This window comes from Lissotriton helveticus, chromosome 4_1 (assembly GCF_964261635.1).
Source record: "Lissotriton helveticus chromosome 4_1, aLisHel1.1, whole genome shotgun sequence".
In the NCBI taxonomy this organism is placed as follows: domain Eukaryota; kingdom Metazoa; phylum Chordata; class Amphibia; order Caudata; family Salamandridae; genus Lissotriton; species Lissotriton helveticus.
In genome coordinates this window covers 1,321,020,060-1,321,032,963 of record NC_136063.1, presented here as the reverse complement: position 1 = coordinate 1,321,032,963, position 12,904 = coordinate 1,321,020,060, and the positions used below count along the sequence as shown (strand labels likewise).

General features: G+C 49.3%; 1 protein-coding gene across 1 annotated transcript in view; it reads left to right on the top strand.

The window, feature by feature from the left end:
- The first annotated feature begins 3,235 nt into the window (after positions 1-3,235).
- Positions 3,236-12,904, top strand: part of LOC144829101 (cytidine monophosphate-N-acetylneuraminic acid hydroxylase-like) — a 694,590-nt gene continuing 684,921 nt past the window's right edge. The window contains exon 1 of the mRNA XM_078687905.1: positions 3,236-3,411. Within this exon, the coding sequence (XP_078544031.1) occupies positions 3,398-3,411 (14 nt within the window). The 5' untranslated portion in view covers positions 3,236-3,397. The remainder of the gene's footprint in view (positions 3,412-12,904) is intronic.

Here is a 12,904-nt window from a genome sequence, read left to right as displayed (position 1 = left end):
TGGCCCTCCTGAACTGTAGATCCCTCCCCAAACATTCCCTTGAGATCAACTCCCTACTGCAGGACCATAAACTGGACATCCTGTTTCTAACTGAGACATGGTTGACACTCAACTCAGAGGCCGATATTGTAAGCACTCTCCCCCAAGGATACTTAATTCACTATCAGATTAGACCATTTGGCAGAGGAGGCGGTCTGGCTATACTATACAGAGACAACTTCGTATGTAGGATAAAAGATATTGGCATCGCCGAATGCGAGAGCTGCCATTTTCTTATACAATTCTCACCTACAGTATCCCTCTCCGGCGTACTTATATTCTGCCCACCTGGATGCCCCAGACACTTTGCTAATGCCCTGATAGAAACGGTTACAGTCTTGGCATCCTCTGCCCCCAATTTTATGATCTTGGGAGATCTTAATCTTCCTTTTAATGACCCTCTGGACCAGGTTGCAACCGACCTCCACCTCGATCTCACCTCCTATGAGCTGGAACTTATCAATACGGGGGCAACCCACAACAAAGGACATCTGCTCGACCCTATTTTTTCCAACGCTCCTGCTTTAAAAGCTATCCCCCCCTTGCCTCTCCCGTGGACAGACAATTTCTTGGTCCCTTTCTTCTGGACAGTCATGACCAGGCCACCTCAACCCCCTAAAAAATATGTAGTGGACAGGGTCTGGTCCAAACTCTCGGTTGAGAATTGGATCTGCAAACTAGAACATTCGTACCCCCCTCCGGCTCTCGACCCTGTGACTGCAGATGCTAACCTTGAAACCTGGCTCACAAGCTCTCTGGACTCTATTCTCCCAAAAAAAACATTCTCAAAAAGGAGAAGAGAGCCGACTCAGCCCCCTGGTATACGCCCGAGCTGAAACTCCTTAGAAAAGGATGTAAGAAGCTGGAGCGCTCCTGGAGGAAAGACTAGGCGGATGCCAGCAAAGATGGCTACCGCTCCGCCATGAGATTATATAAGGCTGCTCTGCGCAGCACCAAGAAACAATTCTTTGAAGACAGAATCAAAATCTCATCGAACTCTTCCAGAGAAACCTTCCTTATCATCAAGGAACTGCTCAAGCTACCGGAACCTGCCCCAAGACAACGCTGGGCCCAAATGCAACAAATTGGCGAACTACTTTGACACCAAGATCTCTAACATCTTGGCCACACTACCCCAAACCGATCCTGGAACTGATACCAGCTTCCAACCAGCACCGCCCGACACTCAGCTCAATGCCTTCGGCCCTGTATCAATGGACGAGGTACTTAAATCCCTGGCCCTAGTCAAAAGCGGCTCCCCTAATGACCCGGTACACATGCAAATCTTGAAGCAGATTGCAACCACCATTGCCTCACCTGTCACTGACCTCATTAATGCTTCACTTCTGCAGGGAGTGGTTCCATCTGGCTGGAAGAGAGCTACTGTCAAAGCCCTTCTAAAAAAGCCTCTATTAGACCCGGCAGTTTTGGCTAATTATAGACCAATCTCTCTTCTCCCGGGACTGAGTAAAGTCACGGAGAGACTGGTCAATCAAAAACTGTCTCATTTCTTAGAGTCTAACGGCCTTCTCAGGAGCTCGCAAACTGGCTTTCGCCCCAGACAGGGCACGGACACCGCCCTTCTGGCAGTCGTCGAGGAGACAAGATGCATATTGGACTCAGGCGGACCTGTGGCAGTGATCCTCCTGGATCTAAGTGCAGCTTTCGACACTGTGAACCACCAAGTCCTCATTCGGCAACTAACAGAGTTGGGGGTGGTAGGAACTGCCTTGTCCTGGCTTACCTCATTTCTCACCAACCGCACCTTCCAGGTATGGGAGAACAACTCACGATAGGACGCTATCCCCCTCCAGTGCGGGGTACCACAAGGCTCCTCTTTAAGCCCTACATTATTCAATGTGTACATGGCCCCACTGGAGGAGGTGGTCGCCCCATTTGGAATCAAAATCGTGAGCTACGCTGACGACACCCAACTGGTTGTCTCCCTATCCCAACATGCTCAGTGCCCGGACTCCCTACACTCCTGCCTATCCAATATCCACACCTGGATGTGCGAGTCCTCCCTTAAACTGAATGGGTCCAAGACAGAAATCATGCTGTTAGGGCATAAAGGACCCTCCTTGCCCCCCAACATCTGGCCCACCTGTATTGGAGAACCCCCTACCCAAAAAAATGAGATCAAAAGTCTGGGGGTCTGGATGGAACAGGACCTCTCATTCAAGACCCAGGCCAAAAAAATGGCGGGAGCATGTTTTGGCCTCCTCCGATCAGCACGGAAGGTTCTGCCACTACTCCCATACTCCTCTAAGAAACTGCTTATCCAAGGTCTTATCCTTTCCAGATTGGATTATAGCAACGCCATCTTCCTTGGGGCACCAGAAACCACCCTTAACAAACTCCAGCATATTCAGAATGCGGCGGCACGACTCCTCACGGGCACCCCAGTCAGATCCTCAGCCAAACCGGCACTTAAATTACTGCATTGGCTCCCACAAACTGCTGCAGGGCAATGGGCCCCCCATACTGAAGAAATGAGTCCTGCCCTACAAAGCCAACAGACCACTTCGCTCAGATGGCGAGCACCTGGTCATGGTGCCTAGAGTCAAAAAGGCACGCACAGAAGGCAGGCGTTTCTCGGTTAACACAGCTAAACTGTGGAACTCCCTCCCACTGAAACTACGGGCTGAACACTGCCACCGGTGCTTTCGGAAACTTTTAAAAACCCACCTGTTTCCCTAATTCCTCTGCACTTATCTCTTGGCTTCTACCGTTTCGATCTCTCTGTTTTGGTTTAGCACTGGGATGCTTCCGGGTAACTATGCGCTCTATAAATCGACATTCATTCATTCATTCAATCATAAACAGGGTTGAGCGGACCCGGCGCCACTGCACCTGCTGCACCATCAGAAGCTACGCCCCTGGTGTAAACATGAACAGGGCTCTTGCGGGAGCATTTAGTTTTCTAAAATGCAACTTTGACTTTAATAAGACACCAGAGTAGAGGTAGATCTGTCGAAAGGCTTAGAGTTCATTTATGAATGCAGAAAGGCCTTTATTTGTTTCTTTATTCTATAGAAAATCCTTTATTTGGAGCCTGTAAGAAAATGAAGGTATTGCAACGTTGCATTACCATAAAATAATGTATGGCAGGTCCACGGATTTACAGTTTAATAATCTATAATATACTTAAATATTGCGTATGTGCTTTTTAAACCGTCGTATCCCCTGAGGAAGTGAGAGACATCCTGCTACATGAAGTGTCCGTGAAGGCTGGGCTTGCACACGCGAACATAGCAAGATAAACGTGTTCGACCTGCCCTAAGCCTGATCACTCCCGTCCATCCCACGAGCGCCTCGCTGCTCAACTGCTGCCTGTTGAACAGCTGTGTCTTCTTGCATGATGGAAGGAAGGTATGTACTAGCCTTTTTTATTCTTATTAAAAAATAAATAATAATAATAATGGATACACTGGTTCGGTGTGATCGGTAACTTCTATATTAAAACCACATCTTATGTGTCTGCCTTCATGAAGTTCTTGTATCTGGAGAAGCTTTGGCAGATTGCCGCCGATTCCGTGCTTTGGCCATCGAACTTCGTATGGACTATCCGTTTAACTGTTCTGACTTCTGCGCGAGGCAAAGTGGCGTTGATGTTTGAAAATATAAATAACTGCCACATGACCCTTTTACGGTTATTTATTGAGATTAACAAAGTAAAGCGCTTACGAAATGGTTCAAATTGTAAACTGTTTATGTGAAAAGGTGAAAGCGAAAAAGAGCGGTGATTTGGCAATATTTTAGATGATGTGTTATTAGTTCAGTACTCGCAGGTTCCCTTACGTATAATTGAAACTTTGGTTGACCGTTTTAATTTATTATATGGCACTTTTTTAAATTGGGTTGAAGAATGCTACCGAAAGGTTGACTCGTCCCTGCTGAGAATGTAAGCTGTGTACTGCGGGTAACAAACAGTGGTCGGTCATTGCCAGTAAAATAGCTCAGTGAGCTAAACTACGCTGCTGAGAATGTAATCTGTGCACTGTGGGTAACAAACAGTGGTCGGCCATTGCCAGTAAAATAGATCAGTGACCTAAACTACGCTGCTGAGAATGTAATCTGTGTACTGTGGTAACATACAGTGGTCGGTCTTTGCCAGTAAAATAGCTCAGTGAGCTAAACTACGCTGCTGAGAATGTAATCTGTGGGTAACTCCCAGTGGTCGGTCATTTTTTTTGCGGTTTTATATTGCGCGAACTCGACTCTAAGGTATTGGAGCGCTTTATATGAGTACCCGTTACGTTACACAAGGACAGATTCATTGCGGGTAAAATAGCTCAGTGAGCTGAGCGCTTGCTGCTAACTGCAGTCTGTCCCTATTGAGAAAAAGAAAGTTGTATGCGCATTAAAACGATTCGTGAATAGATGGCTTTCAAGGGGCGCATTTAAAATGTGTCAATTCAGTAACCAGAAGCGATATATACCAATATCTTCTTTTTTTTGTCACTTCCAGTGCTTAATGTGTGAAAAAAAACTCTGCGAAGCCGATGCAATTAATGTTCGGCGCTGGGAATACTAAGGCGGGTACCTTTAACCTACTACCAGGCACTCCCTGGTACTCCTTTTCACACCTGCTGGCGCCTGCTTTCTGTTTACAACGGTTTTGTCGTCTTTTTCTTCCTTGTCTTTCCGATCTGTGTTTTCCCTCTCTTACCGGTGAGACCCGGCCCACTTAAAGCCCTGGGTGAGGGGCAGTGGCACTTATATTTAGGGAACGGCTCTTATTGTTCCCATATCAGATACTTATGGAGTATAAGTATTTAGGGAACGGCTCTTATTGTTCCCATATCAGATACTTATGGAGTATAAGTATCTGATATGGGAACAATAAGAGCCGTTCCCTAAATATAAGTGCCACTGCCCCTCACCCAGGGCTTTAAGTGGGCCGGGTCTCACCGGTGCTGAGCGCCCGCAGTTTTTTAAAGGGGGCTTCGAAATGGGTCTCTATCGGGCTCTGTTTTGTGCCCTGGCACAGGCGGTCCGTTTTTTCCGGACTGCAGTGACAGCAGGCACATGGATGCGCGCTGCTCACACTGCTCACTTCTCACTAGTGCAGAATAAGCCTTGACGTCATGCCAGGTGAGCGTTGTAGGGGAGGGGGAATCCTTTAAAGAGAGTCATTTTCTCTCTGGATTTCCCTCATTTTGAAACTCAGGAGCAGCAACACGATCGTCATGGTGTCACCAGGGCATTAAGTGGAAGCTATTTCAATATTATATACAAGCATTTAGTTGCTGCTTATTTATCTACTGCAACTACCAACCATTGACAAAGCCACTAGACCTGACTTCTTGGAGGTATGACGTTACTTGATGTATCATATATCCGGGTGGATCTGCAATGACAGAAACAGCAAAATACAAGTCGGGCGACATACTATGCTAATCACAGTTTTTTAGCTTAAGGGTGTTTTAAGCCACGCCCTTAATTATTTTGGCCACGCCCTGTTGAGACCTCACCCCAGTTTTTTCATCCCACTTAAAGACCTGCCCTCACAAGCAACCACCGGCGTGAATAATGAGGCACGCGGGTACACGAGCGGACAGTTTGTATTTCACTCATTTCATAGGGCGACACTCTCCTAGCTGTCGGGATCAGGTAAAGAACGGTGTACACCTTACCTTCATATGCCAAGGACGCACCTTTGCCGATGCACTGTTGCATAATTGTAAAGGTAGCCTGGGCTCCTCGCCCCGAGGGTTGCTGAACATCAGAGCGTTTGTCCCGCACCATCGCCAGGGCCGTTTCTGCCATTAGGCGGCAAAATTGTGAGCAAAAAAAATCATGCAGTAGAGTGCACTGTGCAAGCGCACCTGCTGCATGTGACATGTTGCGCAGTTTAAACTAGTTTCGATCCCTCTTGGTGCGCGGGGGACTGGTGGCGCGCTGCTCTGGTGTCCATGCCCGGCTGGCTGGCCCCTGTGTGATGGCCGTGAATTAACAGGCTGAATTAAATTAATTACTAATACTGCTGCTACTGCAGCTGCCACCAGTGCCACACAGTCTTGTTGTCCCGCCGTCCGGTCCCGACTCCCGGCCCTCTTCTTTTACTGTCTCCGACTCCATCGCCCTCAGGGGGAGGCGTCAATGTGTCCGTCGAGCCAACCACACCAAACAATAGCCTCTTGACTACGACTTTATCTTCCAAAAAAGATAGCTCGTTCTGCTCTCCGTTACAAGGGGAGCTGTGAAGATGACGGCCGCACGTTTTCCGTGCCACGCCCGAGCCCGTGCGTTTCTTCGTGGAGGCTTCAGTGCGCACCTTAAGTTACTTTTTAAATATTTCAGGAAATGTTATTACCTTGATATATGAAAGGGTGAAATTCCGAATTCCGGGAGAACTTCCAGAGAAGGACTATTTCAGCATTTTAGATTTCTTCATAGTTGATGTCGCGAGTTGGAACATTTCAGTGTTCCTGCACTGTTGTCCTCATGAGTTCTGGCAAGTTTTGGAGCAATTGCTCACATTCCCTTCACCCATTGGGTGATCCATGGCAATTTAAATACATTTCATGCTTCAAAAGGAAGCCAGATCAGTGAGATCAGGAGTAGTAATGTATGGTCAAATATTCTTGCTGCTGCCTGGAAAGATGCAGTAATCTAGCTGCGCTCCCGGTCTTCTATTTAAGTCACGTGTCAGTGCTGGCACACAGCGGACGCGTGCAGAGGGCACACCAAAAGCAAGTTTGTCTGCACCCGTCTGCGCCCATGCTTGCCCTTCTGTCTCCATTAGGAGCCAGGCCCCCTACCTACCCTTTTCCCCAAAGAACTTAAAATCACATTTAAAATTACCTATTCTGTGAAGGAACATATTTGCATGGGAAACCAAGGTAAGGGGTTAACCCCTAATTAACACTGCTGCAATCAAAGTTTTCCACTTCACCTCGAAGGTCCGTTAACTTGTTTGAGATGTCACTTTCAAAGCCTTACACAGAATCAAGGGGGAAAGCACCCTCTAAACCCACCAGGTAAGACCTATACCACGGGTTATGACTAGGGCTCACGGTTTTAGAGTACTTATTTTTATGACATTTCCGTCTGTATTTATCCATATTTATTTTTTGCTCATTTTATCTGAATTTATCCATATTTATTTTGGGTTTGGTAGAAAAATTAATCTGAAATTAGTATGTTTCCACATTTATTTAACGAATACATATGCACTTGTGCTTGAATCCCTGCCAGGTTTCAGTATTGTGAACACCCGCAGAAGATAAATCAATGCACTTATATGAAAATGTGTGCATTTCAGTATCAACCTTGTGCATATCTACTGGTGTTAAAGCCTCTTTACTAAAATTCCTTTCTTTTTTAATCTCCTTACCTGTCAATTTCCACCGCTATAGTCCTGGCAGTCATGGCTGACAGCATTAAGAATTACTCAAAAAGCAGCCCAATTTCCGTTTTTATCCACATTTAAAAATAAATACAGACAAGAAAATAAATGTTATCTGTTTGCATTTATCTGTAAAAATCAGTAAAAACGGAAAACAGGGAGCCTTAGTTATGACTCACCTTTCCTTGTCCTTAGCAACTCTTTCCCTCAGTCCTCACAGGTCTGGAAGGAATTCTTAGGCAACGTAAGATCATCGCCTAGGCATGTAATCAAAATTTGGGACATGCTGACTTCTGTGTCACCCGATCTAGGATTTCTAACAGAGACCTGGCTGAAATCTACCTCCATACCCTCCATTGCATTAGCGCTCCCGGATAATTATTGCATACTAAGTGTAACGAAGTTAGCAGTCCAGTAGCTGGGGTGGGCGGAGCTAGGTGGGCAGAGGGGAAGAGGAGGGGACAGGACAGGAAAGGGCAGTCAGAGTAGGGACAGGGACGAGAGTAGATGTATGATAATAAAGCTCCAGTGATGGTACTATCTAGTGTCTGTGATTATTGTAGCAGGATGCTACAGCTGGCGACGAGGATGGGATGCGCTTGAACCCAACCCACAGAACCTCACAAGAGAGCCCTGTCCCCAGGCAGCCTCGAGGAGAAGGAGACGCTGACCAAAAAGACGAAATTACGGCCTGCCACGAGAGGCCGGTAGCAGGTGACCCTGTCCCCCCCCAGCAGTCGAGAGGGACCCCAGAGGGAGCCGAGGCACCAAGCGTCTGAACGCTCGAGGCAGAAGAGACCCTTTCGCGCTAAAACGCGACTCGCGCAGGAAGCGCGCAGTGACCAGTAAGTGCTGCAGGAGCAGAAGCCAGGAGCCTACCCTGACTCTGCCAGACCCCAAAAGAGAAGAGAAAGTGCCCCAGCGTGGAGGACGGCGCCCCACGAAGACCGCCTGCCAAGCGGTGCTGAACGAGCGCTGTTCGCGCCAAAACGGAAGAAAAGCTCACCCCCGATGCGTGAGACATCGCCCGCAAGCCACGCAGTGAACCGGGAGTTCGCCTGGATCGCGTCTGACTGCTCCGGTGTCCGAGGAGCGTCTGGAGAGGTGCGGAGGGTGAGCTGCCTGAAGAAACCGGCTGCCGGTGAGTGCCGAGTGGAGAATGGAGGCTTGAATGAGATCTCGTGGGAAACGAGATTCCCATAGCGGCGGCCATCTTTGAGTCAGGCGGATTTCAAGGACATACCCTGTGAGATTCATGGGCGGCCATCTTTAAGTCAGGCAACCTGCAGAAAGTGAACAAGCCCTAACAAGAGCCAGTTAAAAACATAAATAAATACCTGTACTAGGAAAGCAACAAGCATTGGTGCTGTCAAGGATAAGCATAAGCAAGAAACAAACAAGCATTGATAGCTACGAGGGGACGACCCTTGGAAACGCGCCCCAGTCACTGAAGCAGGAAGTAGACACAGGCCCTACGACTCACCGCCAGGATGTCTAACCCTCCCGCGCAATCTGAAGTCAAGGGAGGCACGCATCTGCGCGCTCCGGAGCCACTGTCAGTCACAACAGGAAGCAGCATGGGCCTGAAATGGCAAGAATGGCTAGAGGACTTTGAGGACTACATTGAAGGGTCCAAAATAGAACCAGACAAAGACAAGATAATAGCCCTTCGCAATCTAGGAGGGCGCGAGCTTAGCAAAATCGTACGAGAGATCCCGGCCACAGATGGTGACACCTATGCCAAAGTAAGAGACGTTCTAAATAACCGTTTCCTGCATAAGAGGAACGTTGACTATGAGAGACACAAATTTCACCAGCAGCGCCAGGGAAAGGAAGAACCACTGAGCTCCTTCATACATCGACTGCGACGACAGTCCCAACATTGTGACTTTACTAACTTCTCGCCGGATGCCGCCATCAAATCTCAAATAATCACGGGATGTCACTCGGAATCGCTGAGACGGCGGTTACTAAGAAAACCACAGGAACTAGCAGAAATCGAAGAGAACTCCCGACTATACGACCAGGCTGAAGAAAACGCGGCGGAAATTGAAACCGGACCCAGTACCAGCCGTGAACACGCCAACCGTGTCACTGAACGACGGCAAGGGCGACAGGATCGGCGCGACAGCGGAAGACGTCACCCGCGAGACAGATCGCGGCGCTCCAAGTACTCGCCCAGGCGACGCCCGGACTACAGGAAGAAAGTCTCGGAAAGGAGAGATCGCCGACCTGAACGCACGAGGCGATGTTTCAGGTGTGGATACGACTACCCTCACATCGACTCCTGCCCTGCCATGGGCCAACGATGCAGAAAATGTGGACGGTCCAACCACTTTGAGGCCATGTGTGGGGATTACCACAAAGAAAAACGCAACAACAGTGACAGACAAGATGGGTCGCAACGACCCTCACGATCGGAGGCCAAGCGTCATCACATCAGAGCGGTTCAGGAAGAGCCTCCTAGATCTCCCACGTCCTCACACTCCAGCCACGACTCTCGACGCTCCAGGTGGGACCGTCGTTTTGGCGTTTCGTCAGCCGCCGAGATCTTCCAGGAGGCCATACGTCTCGTCATCCACCACATCCCTAACGCCCTTAATTACAGCGATGATATCTTGGTCTATGGTTCGGACACGCAGGAGCATGACACCGCCCTCGATCGTGTCTGCCTCGCTCTGATGGAAGCCGGGTTGACCCTCAACAAGGACAAATGTGAATTTCATCAGTCGACCCTGAAATTCTTCGGACACATCTTCTCAGCGAGTGGCATGAAACCAGACCCGGACAAGATCGCCACGCTCAACAACACCAAGAGTCCGGCGGACGTCAACGACCTGCGTTCCTTTCTTGGGATGGCCAGCTACTGCGCCCGCTACATTCGTGATTACGCCACCGTAAGTCACCCTCTGAGGCTCCTCACGAAAGCTGGCGCGCAATTTGTGTGGACCCCGGAGTGTGAGCGTGCCTTCAAGGACATCAAACGCGCCGTGGAATCGGCCAAGTGCCTCTCCTATTTCAATCCCAAGAGGAAAACGGAAATCACCGTGGACGCAAGCCCCGTGGGTTTAGGAGCCATCCTGGCACAGTACGACCATGAGTCGGATCAGAGGAGGATCATCGCCTATGCCAGTCGGAGCCTCACAGACCCTGAGAAACGATACTCCCAACCGGAGAAGGAGAGCCTGGCCGTCGTGTGGGCATGCGAACACTTCCACATCTTCATATACGGGAAACACTTCACACTCATAACCGACCATCAGGCACTTGTCACGATCTATGGGAATCCTAAGTGCAAGATGCCCCCCAGGATCGAAAGATGGGGCTTGAGGCTGCAAGAGTACACGTTCTCGATCATTCACAAACTGGGGAAGGATGAGAATCCAGCTGACTATATGTCTCGCCACCCCCGAGACTCATCAGAGACTGAGCCCTCCATTGCGGAAGAATACATTCACTTTGTGGCTACTCATGCTCGTCCACCAGCCATCCCCATGCACGCCATTCGGGAAGCGACCAATCAAGACAGCATCCTACAAGCAGTAATAAAGCGTACCCAAACCAACAGATGGAGATACCACCCGCAGGAGGAAGAGGAAAGCCCTGCTGTCAAGAAAGAACTCCAAGCCTTCCGACATGTCTCCGACGAACTCTCTGTAACCGGTGACGACCTCCTCCTCAGAGACCACAGACTAGTTATACCAGCGACACTGAGACAGGGAGTAATCGACTTAGCCCACGAAGGCCATCGAGGAGTCGTCTCCACCAAAAGAGCACTGAGAGAACGTGTCTGGTTCCCAGCCCTCGACCAGATGGTTGAGGACACATTGAAAGACTGCCACCCATGCCAACTGACCAGCCACAGTAATCCACCTGCACCCCTACAGATGACCCCATTGCCTGATGGGGTATGGCAAGAAGTAGCCATGGACTTTTATGGCCCCCTGCAATCCGGGAAGTATGTAGTCGTCATCCTGGATGAATACTCCAGGTTCCCAGTGGCCCAGTTCATTTCATCCACCAGTGCCGCCTGCACCCTCAAGGTGCTTGAAGAAGTCTTCGCGACTTGGGGTGTTCCCAGGGTCATCAAGACGGACAACGGGCCCCCATTCAATGGTCATGAATTCAGCGACTTCGCGAAACACATGGACTTTCAACATCGCAAAGTCACGCCACTCTGGCCTCAGGCCAACGGCACTGTGGAAAGATTCATGTCCACCATTAAGAGAACATTCCAGCAAGCCACGGCCGAAAGGAAAGATCTCCAGTCAGCACTGAACGAGGTCCTTAGTGCTTACAGGACCACTCCCCACTCTACAACGGGCCAATGCCCTGCGACTCTCATGCTTGGGAGGACAATGAGGAATCGGATCCCCACATGGGACGGAGCACTGAGAAAACCTCAGTCGGATCAACAACACAGAGAAATGGCCATAACAGATCGGCACCGCAAAGACAAGATGAAAGAGTATGCGGACCGCAAGCGAAGGGCCCGGTCCCCCTCCCTGAAGGAAGGCGACAGAGTCGTTGTCAAACAGGAACAACGCCAAAAGACTGATTGTCGTTTCAAGGATGAGCCCCTAACAATTACCCAACAAAAGGGCACCATGGTGACAGCAGAATCAGAGACACGAAGAGTCACCCGCAACGCTTCTCATTTCAAGAAGTGCTCTCCTGAAGTCCATGAAAGTACACCTGTGGTCCCCACACCTGAAAGCCGGGACAACCCTGAGACTGTCGCACCCGACACCGGACCTTCACCTATAGAAGAACCCTCTCCTGCAGGTGTCGTGTCCCCACCAGAGAGACCCCGCCGTCACGTGCGGCCTCCCAAGAGACTGATTGCAGAGATGGACTAATCTCTATTTCATTTGTTACTTTATTAAGAAAGGGGGAGATGTAACGAAGTTAGCAGTCCAGTAGCTGGGGTGGGCGGAGCTAGGTGGGCAGAGGGGAATGGACAGGAAAGGGCAGTCAGAGTAGGGACAGGGACGAGAGTAGATGTATGATAATAAAGCTCCAGTGATGGTACTATCTAGTGTCTGTGATTATTGTAGCAGGATGCTACACTAAGAACGAACAGGGAAGACAGAATGGGTGGGGGAATAGCCATCGTTTTTGAAGACTCCTTGAAAGTCTCCCTAATTGAAATCCTTTCTGAGGAATGGATAGTGATATGCGTCTTTAGGGTAGAACGCTCTGGCCAGTATTGTTGGAAAGAAGCCCTTGTATATTGTCCGCCAGGGACCATAGGATACTTTAATCTCAAAGTATGGAGCTCATTGCCACCATGTACTTTCATTGAAACATTTCACTTTACTGGGTGACTTCAACAAGCACAGTGAATACCCCTTAAATTTGGAGGCATCTCAACTCCTTGCTGACCTGACCACCCTAGGCCTCAACCAGATTGTCCTAGGTCCCACGCACACTGCAGGCCACACGATGGATTTGATTTTTTACTAATTCTACTTTTATGTCTGCAGAGCCCCCTGGCTCCCTCCTTTGGAC